This window comes from Stegostoma tigrinum, chromosome 4 (assembly GCF_030684315.1).
Source record: "Stegostoma tigrinum isolate sSteTig4 chromosome 4, sSteTig4.hap1, whole genome shotgun sequence".
In the NCBI taxonomy this organism is placed as follows: domain Eukaryota; kingdom Metazoa; phylum Chordata; class Chondrichthyes; order Orectolobiformes; family Stegostomatidae; genus Stegostoma; species Stegostoma tigrinum.
The window spans coordinates 47,418,384-47,437,336 of record NC_081357.1 but is presented as its reverse complement, the minus strand read 5'-3'; the positions used below and the strand labels follow the sequence as shown (position 1 = coordinate 47,437,336).

General features: G+C 43.2%; 1 protein-coding gene across 2 annotated transcripts in view; it reads left to right on the top strand.

Moving 5' to 3' along the window:
- Window positions 1-18,953, top strand: part of tfap2d (transcription factor AP-2 delta (activating enhancer binding protein 2 delta)) — an 81,914-nt gene that overhangs the window by 44,751 nt on the left and 18,210 nt on the right. For both annotated transcript variants that reach the window (XM_048531480.1, XM_059645736.1), the window contains one exon: window positions 17,541-17,682. In XM_048531480.1, coding sequence (XP_048387437.1) covers window positions 17,541-17,682 — 142 coding nt within the window. The remainder of the gene's footprint in view (window positions 1-17,540; window positions 17,683-18,953) is intronic.

The following is an 18,953-nucleotide window of genomic DNA, read 5'->3' as shown; positions in this document are numbered from 1 at the left end:
TCAATTCTTAGTTAATCCAAAGGTGATGTAGATTAGTATTGATCAAAACTGGATTCAAAATAGGGAAATGCAGAAAGCTGACAAACAAATAAAGGATTTACTTCTATTTTTACAAGAAGGGTACTGAAAAATGCTAAAGAAAAGTTGAAAAAGAGCAAAATAGTAAAATGTGAGGCTGGATGAACACAGCAGGCCCAGCAGCATCTCAGGAGCACAAAAGCTGACATTTCGGGCCTAGACCCTCTTTTGTGCTCCTGAGATGCTGCTGGGCCTGCTGTGTTCATCCAGCCTCACATTTTATTATCTTGGATTCTCCAGCATCTGCAGTTCCCATTATCATTGAAAAAGAGCAAAATCTGTTTAAGAAGGCAGGGAAAATTGAAGAGAAGCTGGTGGATTGTTTTTATTTCAGGGATGCAAGTGTCACAATCAAGGGTAGCATCATTTGCACATCCCCATCCCATCTTTTGAGCTCAGTGCAGGGGTATTTAAGAGGTAACCACATTTCAATAAACCTACAATCATATGCAGGCTAGACATGCACAGCGCATTCCGTCCCCTAAAGGACATTAGGGAACCAGATAGGTTTTTGTTAAATTGATGTTACTTTTCATGGTATTGTCAGCTTTATATTCCAGGTTTGTGAATTGAATTTAAACTCTACCAACTAGCTTTGTTGGATTTGCAAACATTGACTTGGAGTATTAAAAATCAAAAGAACTGTGGATGTTGTAAATCAGGAACAAAAGCAAAGTTGCTGGAAAAGCTCAGCAGGACTGGCAGCATCTGTGGAGGAGAAAACAGAGTTAACGTTTCAGGTCCGGTGACCTTTCCTCATAACTGAAGACAAAGATGAGGCTGAGCATTGGGACATTGACCAGGAGGGGCATCCTATAAGCATGATAGAGCAATGCATTGCCAGTTCAGGGAGGCTTGGGAGAACCTGATTGAAGTTCCCCTCCAGGATGAATGAGCTCAGTTTGAACTTGTAGTAATTGTTTCATGTTCCGTTGTTTGCCAGATTAACAACATTTTAAGCACTTTAGTATTCTTGAACAAGTGACTATTACCCGTGTGATTTTAGGCTTGATACTTTTGGATGATCCCATTTTAAAGTATATACACAACATGCCCTACTAACTATTTAGTTATCCTGAAACGTTTGAGCATTCTGTAGGACATCTTCCAGCCTTGAATGATAGTGGACTACCTGAAAAAGGTAATATATAGAATGAATCTTGTTCTGCAGAGATGCATGGAATGATCACTAATTCTGTACTCACTCCTGAGATGTGTGCAAGTATGGAAGATGCTTGCAGACCATGCCTTTGTACAGTCCTTGCTCATTGTGTTTAGCGTCAACATTTGTTCACATTTAAATATGATGTTTTGGCTGCAGTTGTAAATTCTCAGTTTAAAGGTTCCTGGTGTCTGACTCTATCTGCAGCCAAGGAGTTGGTTGTTTGAGAGAACTGAGATTAGCCACTACAGCTTCCTTAATTCTTGGAATATCTGAAGAGGCCATTCATCTTTCATGTGGGGATGACTTCATCAAATTTGACTGAAAATTATGCAACAGCAGATATTTAACAGCAGAAGTGAACATCTACTACAAAAGTCAAAGGTTTGTTACAATAATGTTTTGTCCATGCTGCCTCGGAGCACTGAGTAACTTTTCTTCTTCCTCTACTGTGTAGAGGGTTTCCAAGCGGAATATGAGATGCTGTTCCTGCAACCTTCGGGTGGCATCATTGTGGCACTGCAGGAGGCCCATGATGGACATGTCGTCTAAGGAATGCGAGGGGGAGTGGAAATGGTTCATGACTTCTACTTCTACTATGTCAAAGTGCAGTCCAAACTTTAACAACTGGGTGGAGGGATCCAGCTCACTGCTTGTTGCTTTTGGCTTGAAGGATTTGGGCAATCATCCAGTGGTACCTTTGGGCTTAGAGTTCCCAGGCTGTGGTGAGTCTCAGGTTGAATTGCTGCAGTCTTTGGGACCACAGTTAGGAGGGCGGTGGAGGGTTGGTTCCTGTGGAGTGTCCTAAGAAGAAGCCTCTGGAGGGCCTGAGTGCTATTCCTCCTTCCTGTGGCTGTCTGCAGGCACTAACTGTCACTCTAGGAGGAAGAGGCATCTGGAATGTGGACCAGGTCCATTTTCTTCTTCTTGTTTTCCCATTGATGCTGAGCACTTATCGCTACAGCAATGGAGTTCAGGACTCTGCACATATTTAACAGATACTGCATGTGTCCCGATCATGACTCTCCTTCGTGCTTGCCAAACCACACATAGAGACAGACAGGTTGATGCATGCCAGAGCCAACACCATACTGATAACATTTACGCACTTCTCCTTCCTTCGATCCAGCTTACCGACTGTCTCTAACAAACTTATCTGTTGATCCTTTCTTGACTGTGCAGTTTGAAATATCCATTAATAGTGGAGAACAGGGCTCACCTTCTATCTGAGGCTAAACCAGATAGTGCCTGAGCCAGTCATCTGACTGTCTAAGGTCTCGGGTATTTGTTTGTTGACCACCTGTGAGGATGTAACATTGATGTGCTCACTACATTGTGGAACAGAGTCTAATTTAGATAGGGATGTTGGGAACTGCAGATGCTGGAGAATCCAAGATAACAAAGTGTGAAGCTGAAAGAACACAGCAGGCCAAGCAGCATCTCAGGAGCACAAAAGCTGACGTTTCGGGCCTAGACCCTGCATCAGAGAGGGGGATGGGCAGAGGGTTTTGAAATAAATAGGGAGAGAGGGGGAGGCGGACCAAAGATGGATAGAGGAGAGGATAGGTGGAGAGGAGAGTATAGGTGGGGAGGTGGGGAGGGGATAGGTCAGCCTGGGGAGGATGAACATGGCAAGGGGGTGGGATGAGGTTAGTAGGTAGGAAATGGAGGTGCGGCTTGAGGTGGGAGGAGGGGATAGGTGAGAGGAAGAATAGGTCAGGGAGGCTGGCTCCATCTTCGGTCCGCCTCCCCCTCTCTCCCTATTTATTCAAGAACCCTCACCCCATCCCCCTCTCTGATGAAGGGTCTAGGCCCGAAACGTCAGCTTTTGTGCTCCTGAGATGCTGCTTGGCCTGCTGTGTTCATCCAGCTTCACACTTTATTATCTTGGATTCTCCAGCATCTGCAGTTCCCATTATCAGGGATGAGCTAGGCTGGTTTTGGGATGCAGTGGGGGGAGGGGAGATTTTGAAGCTTGTAAAGTCCACATTGATACCATTGGGCTGCAGGGTTCCCAAGCGGAATATGAGTTGCTGTTCCTGCAACCTTCGGGTGGCATCATTGTGGCATTGCAGGAGGCCCATGATGGACATGTCGTCTAAGGAATGGGAGGAGGAGTTACAATGGTTTGCAACTGGGAGGTGTAGTAGTTAATTGCGAACCGAGCGGAGGTGTTCTGCAAAGCGGTCCCCAAGCCTCCGCTTGGTTTCCCCAATGTAGAGGAAGCCACAATGGGTACAGTGGATACAGTCTCCCCCCACTGCATCCCAAAACCAGATCAGCTTGTCCCCTCCCCCCACTGCATCCCAAAACCAGTCCAGCTCGTCCCCACCTCCCTAACCTGTTCTTCCTCTCACCTATCCCCTCCTTCCACCTCAAGCCACACCTCCATTTCCTACCTACTAACCTCATCCCACCCCCTTGACCAGTCCATCCTTCCTGGACTGACCTATCCCCTCCCTACCTCCCCACCTATACTCTCCTCTCCACGTATCTTCTCCTCTATCCATCTTCAGTCTGCCTCCCCCTCTCTCCCTATTTATTTCAGAAACCTCTGCCCATCCCCCTCTCTGATGAAGGGTCTAGGCCCGAAACGTCAGTTTTTATGCTCCTAAGATGCTGCTTGGCCTGCTGTGTTCATCCAGCTTCACACTGTGTTATCTAATTTAGATAGGGTGCGCACCGAGGTGAACATCTCTGAGTTATTAAGAATTCAGGTGAACAGTTTGCAGAGGATCCAGCAGCTTCCTTTTCAGAGGTGCAGGTGAAGCTGAGGGTCTTTAGTACTGATCTCTTTGTGAAGATTGCTGAGTGTTGCTCGTGACTACATAAGAAATAAAGAATGAAATGAATGTTGAAAATGTGCAAATTAACAATGAATTGGTTGTAGTGAGGGAGCAGAGCAGCGCAGCACAATGAAGCTTATCGGACTGTTGTTCCTTTTAAGTCTTCCATCTGTGTATGAGTAGTTCAGTTCTTCGACAATAATTTTTTTGTAATTCACTCACGGGATGTGGGTGTCCCTGACTGGGTCTGCGTTTCTTGCCTATCATTAGGTACTCTTGAGAAGGTGGTATTGAACAACCTTGATGAACAACTGCAGTCCCTCCAGTGTAGGTACATTGACAATGCTGTTGGAGAAAGAATTCCAGGATTTTGACCCAGCAGCACTGAAAGAATGATAATATGTTTGCAAGTGAGGATGGTGAGTAGCTTGGAGGAGAACTAGCAGGTGGTGGTGTTCCTATGCATTTACTGTTCTTGACCATCTTCATGGTAATGGTTTTGGGTTTGAAAGGTGCCATCTAAGGACCCTTGGTGAATTTCTTCAGTGGAAACTATACAGGGTATACACTGCTGCTCCTGCGTGGCGGTGGTTGATGGCGTTCTGATTGTGGATGTGCTGCCAATCAAGCAGGATACTTTGTCCTAGATGCTATCAAATGTGTTAAATGTTGTTGAAGCTGCACTCATCAGGACAACACACTCTTGAATTTTGCCTTTTAGATTGTTGAGAGGCTTTGAGGAGTCAGAAGTTGAGTTGCTTTCTCTAGGATTCATAGCCTCTGACCTGCTCTTGTAGTGACAGTTCTCATATAGCTAGTTCAGTTCATTTTCTTATCAACAATAATTCCTGGGCTGTTAATAGTATCGGATTCATTAATAGTAATGCCATTGCATGCCAAGGTGTGATGATTAGATTCTCTGTTTTTGGAGATGGTCATTGCCCAGAGCTCACGTGACATATTAGTTGCCTCTTGTTCAACCACACCTGGATATTGTACAGCTTTTGCTGTGTTTGGGCATGGACTGCTTCAGTATCTGAGGAGTTGCAAATGGTACTGAACATTGTACAATCATCAGTGAATATCCCCACTTTTGATTTTATATAGAAGGAAGGTCCATAAATCCAGAGCTTTCAAGGGGCTAAGCCAGCTAGTGAGGAGTGCGGAGCCTGATATCTCTAACAACTTGCCCATTCCCACTTCCCTCACCCCAGCCCCAGTGTTCTTGGACCTCTCCTCCCAGTTACGGATCATTTGTTTCTTCAGTGAGACTAAAGGAGGGATTGAGTCTGAGGGGAGTGGATAAGTGGTTAGTGGTGATGCATGAGCAGAAGAAAAGTCTGAATTGTATCCAGAGAATGATAAGGTGGCATAGAGGGTAGGAAGGGTCAGTAGTGTATTTTCGAACAAAGAATATTGGACTCAATATGTTAACTTTGGAAATCTCTCCACAGATGCTGCCAGACTTGCTGAGTTTCCGCAGCACTTTTAGTTTTATTTCAACAGCATCTCTAGCACCTGCAGTACTTACTTTTACTATCCAAATTCACTTCAATTCCAGAATGCCACTGGATACCTCATGCTGTCTGTGGTGATTCTCATCTGGAACAAAATAAACACCAAACAGCCGTCTCTAGCTCCCAACTGGCATACAGAATAAGTTTAGAAAACGATTCCTTCCATTCAACTTTACTTGTCGATATCCATCCTACACGTTCTAGAGCAGTAAAAAACCCTTGTGTTGGCAAGTTGTGGCAACATTTTGGGAAAGTGAGATTTCTTCAAAGCTTTATTGAGATCCTTTGGATACATGTTTACTGTCAGATATCCAGGTTATTTCACTGCTACCATGTTGCTCATCTGGTCTGTAAAAGTTCTCACTTTTTTGATTCCTTCCTTTTCCAGCTCCTCTATCTTGTCATTCAGGCTGGACCTGAGGGCTGTGATGTTGCACATGGCTCCAGTGACTCTTCAGGTTCTCGTTCTGAGGCATTGTTCTAACAGTCACAAACCGTTCATTACCTTGAGATAGGAAGGTGCCAAACTGTTGCGTGTCTGTGGAGAGATTTGACAGAATTATTGTCTGACATTTCTCCAGCAGCCACTGGTATAAACATGCTTCTTTTCAGCAGAAGACTTGTGTGCAAACTGATTCTGTTCCTTGTAGTTACAGCTCTGTTTTCCTCATACTTCAATTTCTTTTCTTTTGCTTGCTGTTCGCCACAATATTTCCATACTGTTTTCAAGCCACCATTCAACTCCATTGTTGCAAGAACTGAAACTTCCAAGCCAAACTGACTCTCTCAACAAAATAAAGTTGCAGACTGAACTTTTTCATCATTCTCAGATACTTCTTAGAGCAATTGGCTCTTTTTTAGTTCTCAAGAGCCACACAGTTTCAGTTTCACACTTCTGACACAGTGTACAACAAGCTATTCTTTAACGGCTTCTTCCTTCATACCTCGACACAGAAAGCAATAACATGAGCGGTTACTAAACTATTCTAATCACAATGTACAAGCTATACTGTACAAATACATTTCTTCAAACAATCTCTGGGCATGTGGTTTCCCATGTTTCACAGAACCAGCCAAGACAAACAGAGTGAGATGAAGCAGGGTCTGACAGGAATAAATTATTCACAATAAGAAAGACTTTTAATATTGAAATAATACCCACTGCCTTGCCTAAGTGGAGGGTCTATATGAGCTTTCACTTCTTTGGGAGTGATTTTCAATATGTTGGTGGCCATTTCTACCTCACTGGATTGTTTTGCTTCTGATCTGCACTTCCTGGCTGTCAGTCCACGCAACATGATGGGAGAAGTTGTGCAGCTCTCCCTTGCACGTCAAATGTAAGATCAAGAAAAGTAGCAATAGCAACATCAACTGCCAGAGGAGGAACATCAGAAATTGTCTCTTAAGTCAGCTTGTTGTACACCAAGAATGGAGCTGAATACAGAGCTCCAACTCACAAGAGGCAAGACCACAATACCTGGCTTTCAGGTGGAGGTTTCACTTTCTGAGCATGTCTGAATATCAGTGTCCTGGGAGGTCAGACTTTACTGTTAAGTGGCTGTAGATAGTTACTGGCACCTGAAGGAAGACCTTGAACCAAATGGACCAGGCGGGCAAATACTACCAATGACAATCAAGGTCACCACAGCTCTGAATTTCTTTGCCTCCTTCTATGTATCTGCACATGAGATTTGTGGAATTTCATAATCTGGCACTCCCAATTGCATCTCTTAGGGAAAGAATCCCATGTTTGCAATGGCTACCATTTTGTAACTGATGAGATCAGACAACATGAGAAGATGTTTGGATTTTCTCCTTAATTCTCACAGGTCCAGCGAGTCATACATAGAATATTTGTCGCATGTACCTTTTACTAGAAAGGAATTCTATTCCATTAATAAGAACTAAAAGACCTGCGAAAGTTGTAAATCAGGAACAAAAACAAAGTTGCTGGAAAAGCTCAGCAGGTCTGGCAGCATCTGTGGAGGAGAAAACAGAGTCAACGTTTCAGGTCCAGTGACCCTGTGTTCTGAGGAAGGGTCACCAGACCTGAAATGTTAACTCTGTTTTCTCCTCCACAGATGCTGCCAGACCTGCTGAGCTTTTCCAGCAACTTTGTTTTTGCTCCATTCCGTTAATGTCCATTTGCTCTGCAACTGCCAACATGAAATCATTATTGACATGAGAAGATGCTGGAAAAACTCAAAGTCTAGGAACACTGAAGGGAAGAGAAGGCTCTTCTTCAGAACAGAAAGGTCATCATGCATGCTTGTCTAAAATCCTGTTTCCTTTGCCGGTCATATCTCCCAGATTTATTCAAGCATCAAAGCAGAAACAGTGGATGTCTCTTTGGAGAAATTGCTATGTCTGAAGATGATGCCATGTTCAAGGAAAACAAGGTACACAAGAGATCCAGAAACACTAGTAATGAATTGATTAAGAAACATTTCTTGCTCTGATCAGTTCATCTAACCTTTTCTGGCACCCAAGTCCCGCTGACCTCTTTGGCCACCTCCAGCCACATCTGCTTATTCTCTGGGACTCAGAATTTCCAAGTGCACCTTTATAACTCACATTACAACTCACATGGGCAGCTTTATTAAAACATCGCATTGCTTTACCGCTTGATGTCTCTAACTATGTAAGTTCTGGGTCTCTCAAAAGACATCTACAATGTTACAGTTATGATTGTCAAAGGGTCCCTTTAACTACTGGAGTGGAAATAAATTGGGTTGAGTCATCATCATGCCTTTTCACTTTAATCCAGGAACTCAGCATTCGGCATTGGGTTAAAATTCAACTGACCAACAGTTGCCAAAAACCATCAAATTCTTGAAATGCTGTCAACCACGCCTCACTGTGCATGGATCTGAACGTTAAAATTTGACTTAATAATCGGGAAAAATGGGCAAATCTTCCCAGCCTCTGAATGACATGGGAATTGCTGCATAAGTTGTGCAAAATAGAATGAGATTGGCGATAAGGAAATTCTCAGCATTGAAAGCAAAATGTTCTTATTTCTGATCAGTTACGTGTGTCCTCCTTTCTGAACTTGGAACCAAACATATGTACTGAGTTGAAACAAACAAATTGCTGGAGAAACTCAGCAGATCTGGCAGCATCCATGTAAACAGAGTCAAGGTTTCAGGCCCAGTAACCCTGTCTTGAACACCAGGACAAGGATCTTGCTAGTGAGCAGTATTGACTATACAAGGCTATGGACCAAAAGCTGCAAGGTTGGGTTAGACAAGTTAGGTGATTGTTTTTGATTTGCATGGACTTAATGGGCCAAAGGGCCTTTTTCTGTGCTGTAGATTTCTATGAATATGATTCTAATAATTTCTTTGTTCACCACTTGAAAGTTTTCTTCTCCCAAAGGCTTGTGGGCTTCAAGTTGTGAATGCCTGGGCCCCAAAGAACAGGAAGCTTCTTCATTTGATATAGAAGCATACAAAAAAGGAGCAGCAATAAGCCATTTGGCCCCTCAAACATGCTATGCCAATCAATATGACCATGTCTGATCATCAATCTCAATAGCTCTGACCTCATTTTCTCCCCATAGCCTTTAATCCCTTTCGCCCTTAGAAATATACATGATTCTTTCCTTAAAATATTTACTGTTTTGACCTCAATCACTTTCTGAGATACTGAATTCCACAGGCTCACCAATCACTGGGTGAAGAGATTTCTCCTCATTTCAATTCGAAATGGCCTGCAATGTATGATTACTCTGTGACCCCTGGCTTTGGTCATCTGGCCTTTGCTGAGTGTGGTGGTTCGGTGCTGCAACAAACTCAGTGGCACAAGCTATCTACAAATAATGGTCTCTCCAGAAAAGCAGGTCAAGGTATGTTGGATGAAATGAAAATTGGGTGAGGCTTTCATGCAAAGTTTCTTTTATTGAATGATTACTTGGATGATCCAACTAAGAATGTCTGAAGCATCATATATATAAGGAGATCTATCAGTCCATCAAATCTACTGAAAATCTAATCCAGTTCTTTGCCTTCCTAATCCTTAGAACATTGAACATAGAACATTACAGCACAGTATAGGCCCTTTGGCCCTCGATGTTGTGCCAACCTGTCATACTGATCTCAAGCCCATCTAACCTACACTATTCCATGTATGTCCATATGCTTGTCCAATGATGACTTAAATGTACCTAAAGTTGGTGAATCTACTACCGTTGCAGGCAAAGCGTTCCATTCCCTTACTACTCTCTGAGTAAAGAAACTACCTCTGACATCTGTCCTATATCTTTCACTCCTCAATTTAAAGCTATGCACCCCCCCCACCCCCGTGCTCGCCATCCCCATCCTAGGAAAAAGGCTCTCCCTATCCACCCTATTTAACCCTCTGATTATTTTATATGTTTCAATTAAGTCACCTCTCAACGTTCTTCTCCCTAATGAAAACAGCCTCAAGTCCGTCAACCTTTCCTCGTAAGACCTTCCCTCCATACCAGGCAACATCCTAGTCAATCTCCTCTGCACCCTTTCCAAAGCTTCCACATCCTTCTTATAATGTGGTGACCAGAACTGTACACAATACTCCAAGTGCGGCCGCACCAGAGTTTTGTACAGCTTCACCATAACCTCTTGGTTCCGGAACTCGATCCCTCTTTTAATAAAAGCTAAAACACTGTACGCCTTCTTAACAGCCCTGTCAACCTGGGTGGCAACTTTCAAGGATCTGTGTACATGGACACCGAGATCTCTCTGCTCATCTACACTACTAAGAATCTTACCATTAGCCCAGTACTTTGCCTTCCGGGTACTCCTACCAAAGTGCATCACCTCACACTTGTCTGCATTAAACTCCATTTGCCACCTCTCAGCCCAGCTCTGCAGCTTATCTATGTTGTCCTCTCTGAATATTACTTTCTATATGGCACTAGTTTGAAAAAGAAGAGAAATTCTCATGAATACCTTGGCCAATTTCCGATTCCCCCACCACCAACATCACAAACACTAACTTTTTTGGTCATTGTGTCATTGCTGTTTGTGGGAACTTGTTCGTAAATTGGCTGATGCATTTTTGCAATGTAGTAAGAAATATTTCAATCAGTGTAAAGGGTTTTCAGACTGCCTGAGGTCATAGAATGCAACATCATGATGCATGTTGTTTATTTATATTGCTTCCTTTTTTAAGTTCCTAATCACTTGCTGGTTAAAAAAAATCTATGATGGATTTTGCTTCCACTGCTGTTGACAATAAAGAATTCATGTGCCAAATGCCTGCTGCATAAATAAAATTCTCCTAAGTTCTTGCAATGTCTTAGTTTATTGTCTTTCAAAATCAGCTTGTTTTAATGCTAGCACTTTCACTTCTAAGTCGGATGATCGTAGGTTTAAGCCCAATTTACAAAGTTGAGTGCACAAACTTACTTTACTATGATGTGTTAAAAACATGTTGGGAGATTATGTCATTGAGATGGAACATTAAGTCAGGTTTTCGTTGTTCATCGAAAAGATTTGACATTAGTATTTCAGGAAGTAAATGGAAGCCCAATACCCTGACCAACCCTTAGCCCTTAACACCGTCAAGAACAAGATGATCTGGTCAGTTGATGCAATCTTGGCAATTCAGCATTGATGGGACCTCATTTTGTGTGTTTACCTGTGAAACAAATGAGTATATTTCAAAAGTACTAGCATCAAAGGGCTTTAGAATTCCATTAGAATGTAAAAGGAATTCTACAAATGCCGGTTTTTCTCTTTTCTTTTGGAGACAATTTTTAAGTTCTCCAACTACTGATTCAGAACTTAACACTGGAGAACTGTACTTGTAGTGATTGGAACCAGATGGATCTTATTGATTATGAGATCCTTGATTAAGGCTGTTAACTGTGCCAATCAGGCTGATAGATATAAACAGGGGATTCAGAGTCTCCTGTCTTTCAGGGACTAACTCTGAGTTAGTTGGCCATTGCCAGCACATGGTGCACATGAAAATAAAAGATGACTTGGCGACAGAATGCCAGCCTCTACGCAGTTATTTCAATACTTTAACAAGGTCTCAACAGGTTTAAAAGGCGAAAAAGGGGAATATGAGAAAGAAAAGTGGAGAAAGTCTAAAAATGTAGACTTTGACACATTTGCCCTGTATCAGTTGCACTCACGCTGCAGCCTGCATATTGTAGTCAGTGTGAGGCTGAAGTGATGTAAAATACACCTTTCAAACCACCTCATTTCTGAGATATTCACAATTTAGCAATTTCTGCCTTGTTTTAAATTTTTGTGATTTGAGGATACCTGCACATCTACAAAAAATTCTTTCAAGGCTACAGTTGGTATCAGCTATGGCTCGATTGGTATCTCTCTTACTCCTGAGTCAGAATGTTATAAGTTCAAGTGCTACTTGGAGCTGGAGCGCAAAAATCAAGATTGACACTTTCGAGCAGTATTGAGGGTGCTCTGTATTGTTAGAAGTGCCATCTTTTGACTGAGACATTAAAGTGAGGTTCTGTCTTTTTCTCAGATGAACATAAAAGATGATATGACACTATTTTGAAGAGAAGCAGGGGAGCTGTCCCCTGCATCCTGGCCAATACTTATCCCTTAATTAACAGCACAAAAACAAGTTATCTGGTTAGTATCACTGATGGCTGTAGATAGCTGTAACGCATGAATATACAAATTAGGAGAAGGAGTAAGCTATTTAACCCCTTTAAGCTTGTCCCACATTCAATAAGGTCAAAGCTGATCTGATTATCATCTCAATTCCAATTACCTACATACTTCCGATGTCCTTTCATTCCATCATTAGTCAATAGTTTATCTGTTTCTGACTTAAAGAACAAAGATCAAAGAAAATTACAGCACAGGAACAGGCCCTTTGGTCCTCCAAGCCTGCGCTGATCAAGATCCTCTGTCTAACCTGTCATCTATTTTCTAACGGTCTGCGTCCATTTGCTCCCTGCCCATCCACGTACCTGTCCAAATATATCTTAAAAGACGCTAGTGTGTCTGCGTCTACCACCTCCGCTGGCAACGCATTCCAGGCACCCACGACCCTCTGTGTAAAGAACTTTCCACGCATATCTCCCTTAAACTTTCCTCCTCTCACTTTGAACTCATGACCCCTAGTAATTGAATTCCCCACTCTGGGAAAAAGCTTTTTGCTATCCACCCTGTCTATACCCCTCATGATTTTGTAGCCATCAATCAGGTCCCCCCTCAATCTCCATCTTTCTAATGAAAATAATCCTAATCTACTCAACCTCTCTTCATAGCTAGCACCCTCCATACCAGGCAACATCCTGGTGAACCTCCTCTGCACTCTCTCCAAAGCATCCACATCCTTTTGGTAATGTGGCGACCAGAATGGTACACAGTACACCAAATGTGGCCGAACCTAAGTTCTATACAACTGCAACATGACCTGCCAACTCTTGTACTCAATACCCCGTCCAATGAAGGAAAGCATGCCATATGCCTTCTTGACCACCCTATTGACCTGTGTTGTCACCGTCAGGGAACAATAGACCTGAACACCCAGATCTCTCTGTTCATCAATTTTCCGTAGGACTTTTCCATTTACTGTATAGTTCGCCCTTGAATTTGACCTTCCAAAATGCATCACCTCGCATTTGCCCGGATTGAACTCCATCTGCCATTTATCTGCCCAACTCTCCAGTCTATCTATATTCTGCTGTAATCTCTGACAGTCCCCTTCACTATCTGCTACTCCACTGATCTTAGTGTCATCGGCAAACTTGCTGATCAGACCACCTACACCTTTCTCCAAATCACTTACATATATCACAAACAACAGTGGTCCCAGCACAGATCCCTGTGGAACACCACTGGTCACAGGTCTCCAATTTGAGAAACTCCCTTCTACTAGTACTCTCTGTCTCCTGTTGCCTAGCCAGTTTTTTTATCTATCTAGCTAGCACACCCTGGACCCCATGTGACTTCGCTTTCTCAATCAGCCTGCCATGGCGAACCTTATCAAGCGCCTTACTGAAGTCCATGTATATGACATCTACAGCCTTTCCCTCATCGATCAACTTTGTCACGTCCTCAAAGAATTCTATTAAGTTGATAATACATGACCTTCCCTGCACAAAACCATGTTGCCTATCACTGATAAGCCCATTTTCTTCCAAATGGGAATAGATCCTATCCCTCAGTATCTTCTCCAGTAGCTTCCCTACCACTGACGTCAGGCTCACCGGTCGATAATTACCTGGATTATCCTTGCTGCCCTTCTTAAACAAGGGGACAACATTAGCAAGTTTCCAGTCCTCCGGGACCTCACCCGTGTCTCAGGATGCTGCAAAGATATCTGTTAAGGCCCCGGCTATTTCCTCTCTCGCTTCCCTCAGTAACCTGGGATAGATCCCATCCAGACCTGGGGACTTGTCCACCTTGATGTCTTTTAGGATACCCAATGATTCTTCCTTCCTTATGTCAACTTGACCTAGACTAAGCAAACATCTATCCCTAACCTCAACATCTGTCATGTCCCTCTCCTTGGTGAATACCGATGCAAAGTACTCATTAAGAATGTCACCCATTTTCTCTGACTCAGCGCATAACTTTCCTTCTTTGACCTTAAGTGGGCCAATACTTTCTCTAGTTACCCTCGTGCTCTTTATATATGAATAAAAGGCTTTGGGATGTTCCTTCACCATGTTTGTCAGCAATATCTCATGCCCTCTCTTAGCCCTCTTACACCCTCGTTTCAGATTCGCTCTACATTCCCAATATTCTTGCAAAGCTTCGTCTGTCTTCAGTCGCCTAGACCTCATGTATGCTTCCTTTTTCCTCTTGGCTAGTCTCACAATTTCACCGTCATCCATGGTTCCTTAATCTTGCCATTTCTATTCCTCATTTTAACAGGAACATGTCTCTCCTGCATGCTAATCAACCTCTCCTTAAAAGCCTCCCACATATCAAATGTGGATTTACCTTCAAACAGTTTCTCCCAATCGACATTCCTCAGATCCTGCCGAATCTTGGTATAGTCGGCCTTCCCCCAGTATAATACTCTTCCTTTAGGACCACTCCCATCCTTGTCAATGAGTATTGTAAAACTTACGGAATTATGGTCGCTGTTTCCAAAGTAGTCCCCTACTGTAATATCAACCACCTGGCCGGGTTCATTCCCCAGCACCAGGTCCAGTATGGCCCCTTCCCGAATTGGACTACATACATACTGCTCTAGAAAACCCTCCTGGACGCATCTTACAAATTCTGCTCTGTCTTGACCCCGAACAATGAGTGAATCCCGGTCAATGTTGGGAAAATTAAAATCTCCCATCACCACCCCCCTGTTTCTCCTACACCTTTCCATTATCTGTTTACATATTTGTACCTCTATCTCATGCTCGCCGTTGGGAGGCCTGTAGTACAGCCCAAAAATTGTTACTGCACCATTCCTATTTCTGAGTTCTACCCATATTGCCTCACTGCTTGAGTCCTCCATGGGGCCCTCCTTCAGTGCGGCTGTGATATCGTCTTTGACCAGTACTGCAACTCCTCCACCCCTTTTACCTCCATCTCTATCCCGCCTGAAGCAACGATATCCTGGGACAACTAGTTGCTAATCATGCCCTTCCCTCAACCAAGTCTCATTAATAGCAATAACATCATACTTCCAGGTAGTGATCCAAGCCCTAAGCTCATCTGCCTTATCTACTACACTTCTCGCATTGAAACAAATGCACCTCAGACCACCTGTCCCTTTGTGTTCATCATCTGCTCCCTGACTACTATTCCCTTTAATTACACTGACTCCATTATCTAGTTCCCTATGGGCTTTCGTTACTACCTCTTTTCTGTCCAATATTTGGTTCCCATCCCCCTGCCACATTAGTTTAAACCCTCCCCCACAGCATTAGCAAAAGCACCCCCAAGGACATTGGTTTCAGTCCGGCTCAGGTATAGACCGTCCAATTTGTAATAGTCCCACCTTCCCCAGAACCGGTTCCAATGCCCCAAAAATCTGAACCCCTCCCTCCTACACCATCTCTCAAGCCACGCATTCATCCTGGCTATTCTTTCATTTCTGCACTGACTAGCATGTGGCACTGCTAGCAGTCCTGAGATTACTACCTTTGAGGTCCTACTTTTTAACTTGGCTCCTAACTCCCTAAATTCTGCTTGTAGGACTTCATCCCGTTTTCTGCCTGTATCGTTGGTGCCTATATGCACCCCGACAACTGGCTGTTCACCCTCCCCCTTCAGAATGTTCTGCAGCTGATCGGAGACATCCCTGACTTGTGCACCTGGGAGGCAACATGCCATTCAGGAGTCCCGTTTTCGACCGCGGAACCACCTATCTACTCCCCTTACAATTGAATCCCCAATGACTATAGCCCTTTCACTCTTTTTCCTGCCCTTTTGTACAGCAGAGCCAGCCACGGTGCCATGAACCTGGCTACTGCTGCCTTCCCCTGGTGAGCCATCTCCCCCAACAGTATCCAAAACGGAATACCTGTTTTGGAGGGAGATGACCGCAGGGGACACCTGCGCTGCCTCCTGCTCTTCCTCTGACTTTTGGTCACCCGTTTGCTATCTCCCTCAGCAATCCTAATCTGCAGTGTGACCAACTTGCTCAATGTGCTATCCACGACACCCTCAGCATCGCGTATGCTCCAAAGTGAATCCATCCACAGATCCAGAGCCGTCATGCGGTCTAACAAGAGCTGCAGCTGGACACATTTCCTGCACGTGAAGGAGTCAGGGACATCAGCCTTGCCCCTGAGCTCCCACATTGAGCAAGAGGAGCACAACACGGGTGTGAGGTCTCCTGACATTATTAAACTTAACTTAGATAAATGAAAAAGGAACCAAAATGTTTTTGGCAATCACACGATATATATAAAGAAACGTGAAATCGAAAAAGCGTTACCTTATGTACACACCACCGAGTCTTTTTTTTTGGTTAGAGGAGGAGGGCAGGTGGGAGACTCGGGTTCGGCTGCTGCCCAAATAAATGAAGACTGCTCCCGCTCGAGGTAAGCTTTTTAAAGTGGGAAAAAAACGTTACCTTCCCGGCAGCCTCCTGGTGCTCTCTGTATCACTGTGGGATCTTATTGTGCCTTAGCATCCTATATTTCAAAAACTACAATTATAATTCAAATGTATTTAATTTTCTGGGAAGTTTTTTGAGATATTTTGAAGGTGTGAAAGGAACTATGTACATGTAAGTCTTTCTTTCTCACAAGTTATTTCTTTATGTTTCTAAAATCCCTTGAAGTAAACCTGTGCTGTTATAAGCATTATAAGCTACTTTTCTGTCTTCTATTGTTGATCCTTTAGTTTGAGTTTCTTTTTATTTTGGTGCAGGTTCATCTCTTTCTTAATTTTAATTGGATTTTTGTCATTTTAGGTTCTACTCCTGGTGCCTTGTCCTTTGACATTTAAGGCATTCAAGTTAACCTGTTGCGTAAATTTCTCCAGGAATATTATAAGTTCAACTCAAAGTAAACAGAAACCAGAAAACCTCGTTTCTACAGAGAATATGAGGCATCTGTATATTCCCTTCCCTCCCTTTTAGGAAGGCACTTTGATATCATAAAGTGCACCATCTAGTGGGCTGATTGAACTAAGAATAGTCATATGGTAATATAAGACTGTGAACATCATTCATGACAACCGAGCCAAAAATTGTGGTTTGAATTCTCCAGGTATTTCAGTGGAGTATATAGAATAGCAGTTAATCTGAAGAGCACCCTGCAGTTTGATTACTGCATAGTGCTGTTTATATTCATACAGTGGAATACGTATACAGTTGCAAAATAGCACATATTGAAGTGTTGGTGTAGATTCAGATCCACAGACAATATAGCTGTGAGGGTTTATACTATCATGAAATGTTAAAGTTGAGAGCGAGCTCTTTAACATTTGAAGTTGTGTGAATTTGGGCATTTTATCAGGTGGAAATCAAGCTTCTGGTCAACTAGTGCATTCAACACAGTTTGTATTCTCCAGGTATATTGGTCTTTTAGAATTAAAAATGTAATTTCTCTTCTCTTATAAGGTGAAGCCCTCCATTTGGCACGGGATTTTGGCTATACATGCGAGACAGAGTTTCCAGCCAAAGCAGTGGGAGAGCAGCTAGCAAGGCAACATCTTGAACCCAAAGAACAAACGCCAAGGAAAAAGATGATTCTAGCAACAAAGTATGTAAACTGAATTACTCTTTCATTCTGAATAAGTTTCATTTGTTCCCTTCCAGAACCCTGCATCTCTCTCATGTTTAAAATTGATGGTGTTCTTTACCTCTGTCAGAACCTACAGCTTTTTATTGTATTCACGTATGGCTCTGAACGGTGTGTTCTGCAGGCTATTTGACATTGGGACATTCCCCTCAAACTTGGTGTTATCTTTATCTGACAATTAGGGAAATTAATTCAGAAGCATGCACTTATTCCTTCACTTGTAATAGTGAAATCAAGGACCTCATGCATTAAACCTCAAACTGTACCATAACCAAAACAATATTCTGGGAGAAAGCAGCATCAGCTAAGTGCATTGAAGTTCTTAGGATTTTTTAAATTTGCTCATGGAACGGGTGTCGCTGGCTAGACTAGTGTTTATTGTCTGTTCCAAAATGCCTACAGGTTATTTGCGAGTCAATTCAATTGCTCTGGATCTGGTTTTACAAGAAGGCCAGACCAGATAAGGATGGCAGATTTCCTTCTCTAAAAGGGCATTGGCGAACCAAATAGGTTTTTACAACAGTTGCCCTGTGGTTGTCATCAGATCAATCCCTTGTTCCAGATTCTGTTCTATTGGCTTGGAGTTCTGGATTGCTAGGCCAGAGGCTTTGCTATTCCATCACCACCTTCCCTGTCAGGAGGGAGGATGAACATTTTAGAGTCCTGGTTGTCAGGGCCAAAGTGATGGGGTGCGAAGTGGGAGATTGAGTGGCAATCAGAAATAGAAATGATTGTTGTAATCCTATTACATTTAACAGTTGGTTTTCCCTGAGTCAGAATCAAACCAAAGCAGCAAGGATCTGAAGCAGAAATTAGGCAGCTTATTTGAGTATTTGCAACTGACTTCAGACACAGGAACCATTGGCTCTTGATTGTTGCTGCTCATTGTAGTGGTGGAGAGGGGGTGTGAACTCCTGGCCAGAAAGTGCACCTGGTTCCTGCATATTATATTAGGGCCTAAGGAGATCATATAATTGCTGAAAAATGGCACCACCCAACCCATTATCACTGATACAATATAATGCACATGTTGGGGCATTAAATAGCAAGCAAATCATCATAGAATCATAGAATCCACACAGTGTAGAAACAGGCCCTTGGGCCCAACAAGCCCACACCGACCTTCAGAGCATCCCATCCAGACACATCCCCCTATAACCTACTTAATCTACACATCCCTGAACACTACAGGCAATTTAGCATGGCCAATCCACCTAGCCTGCACATCTGTG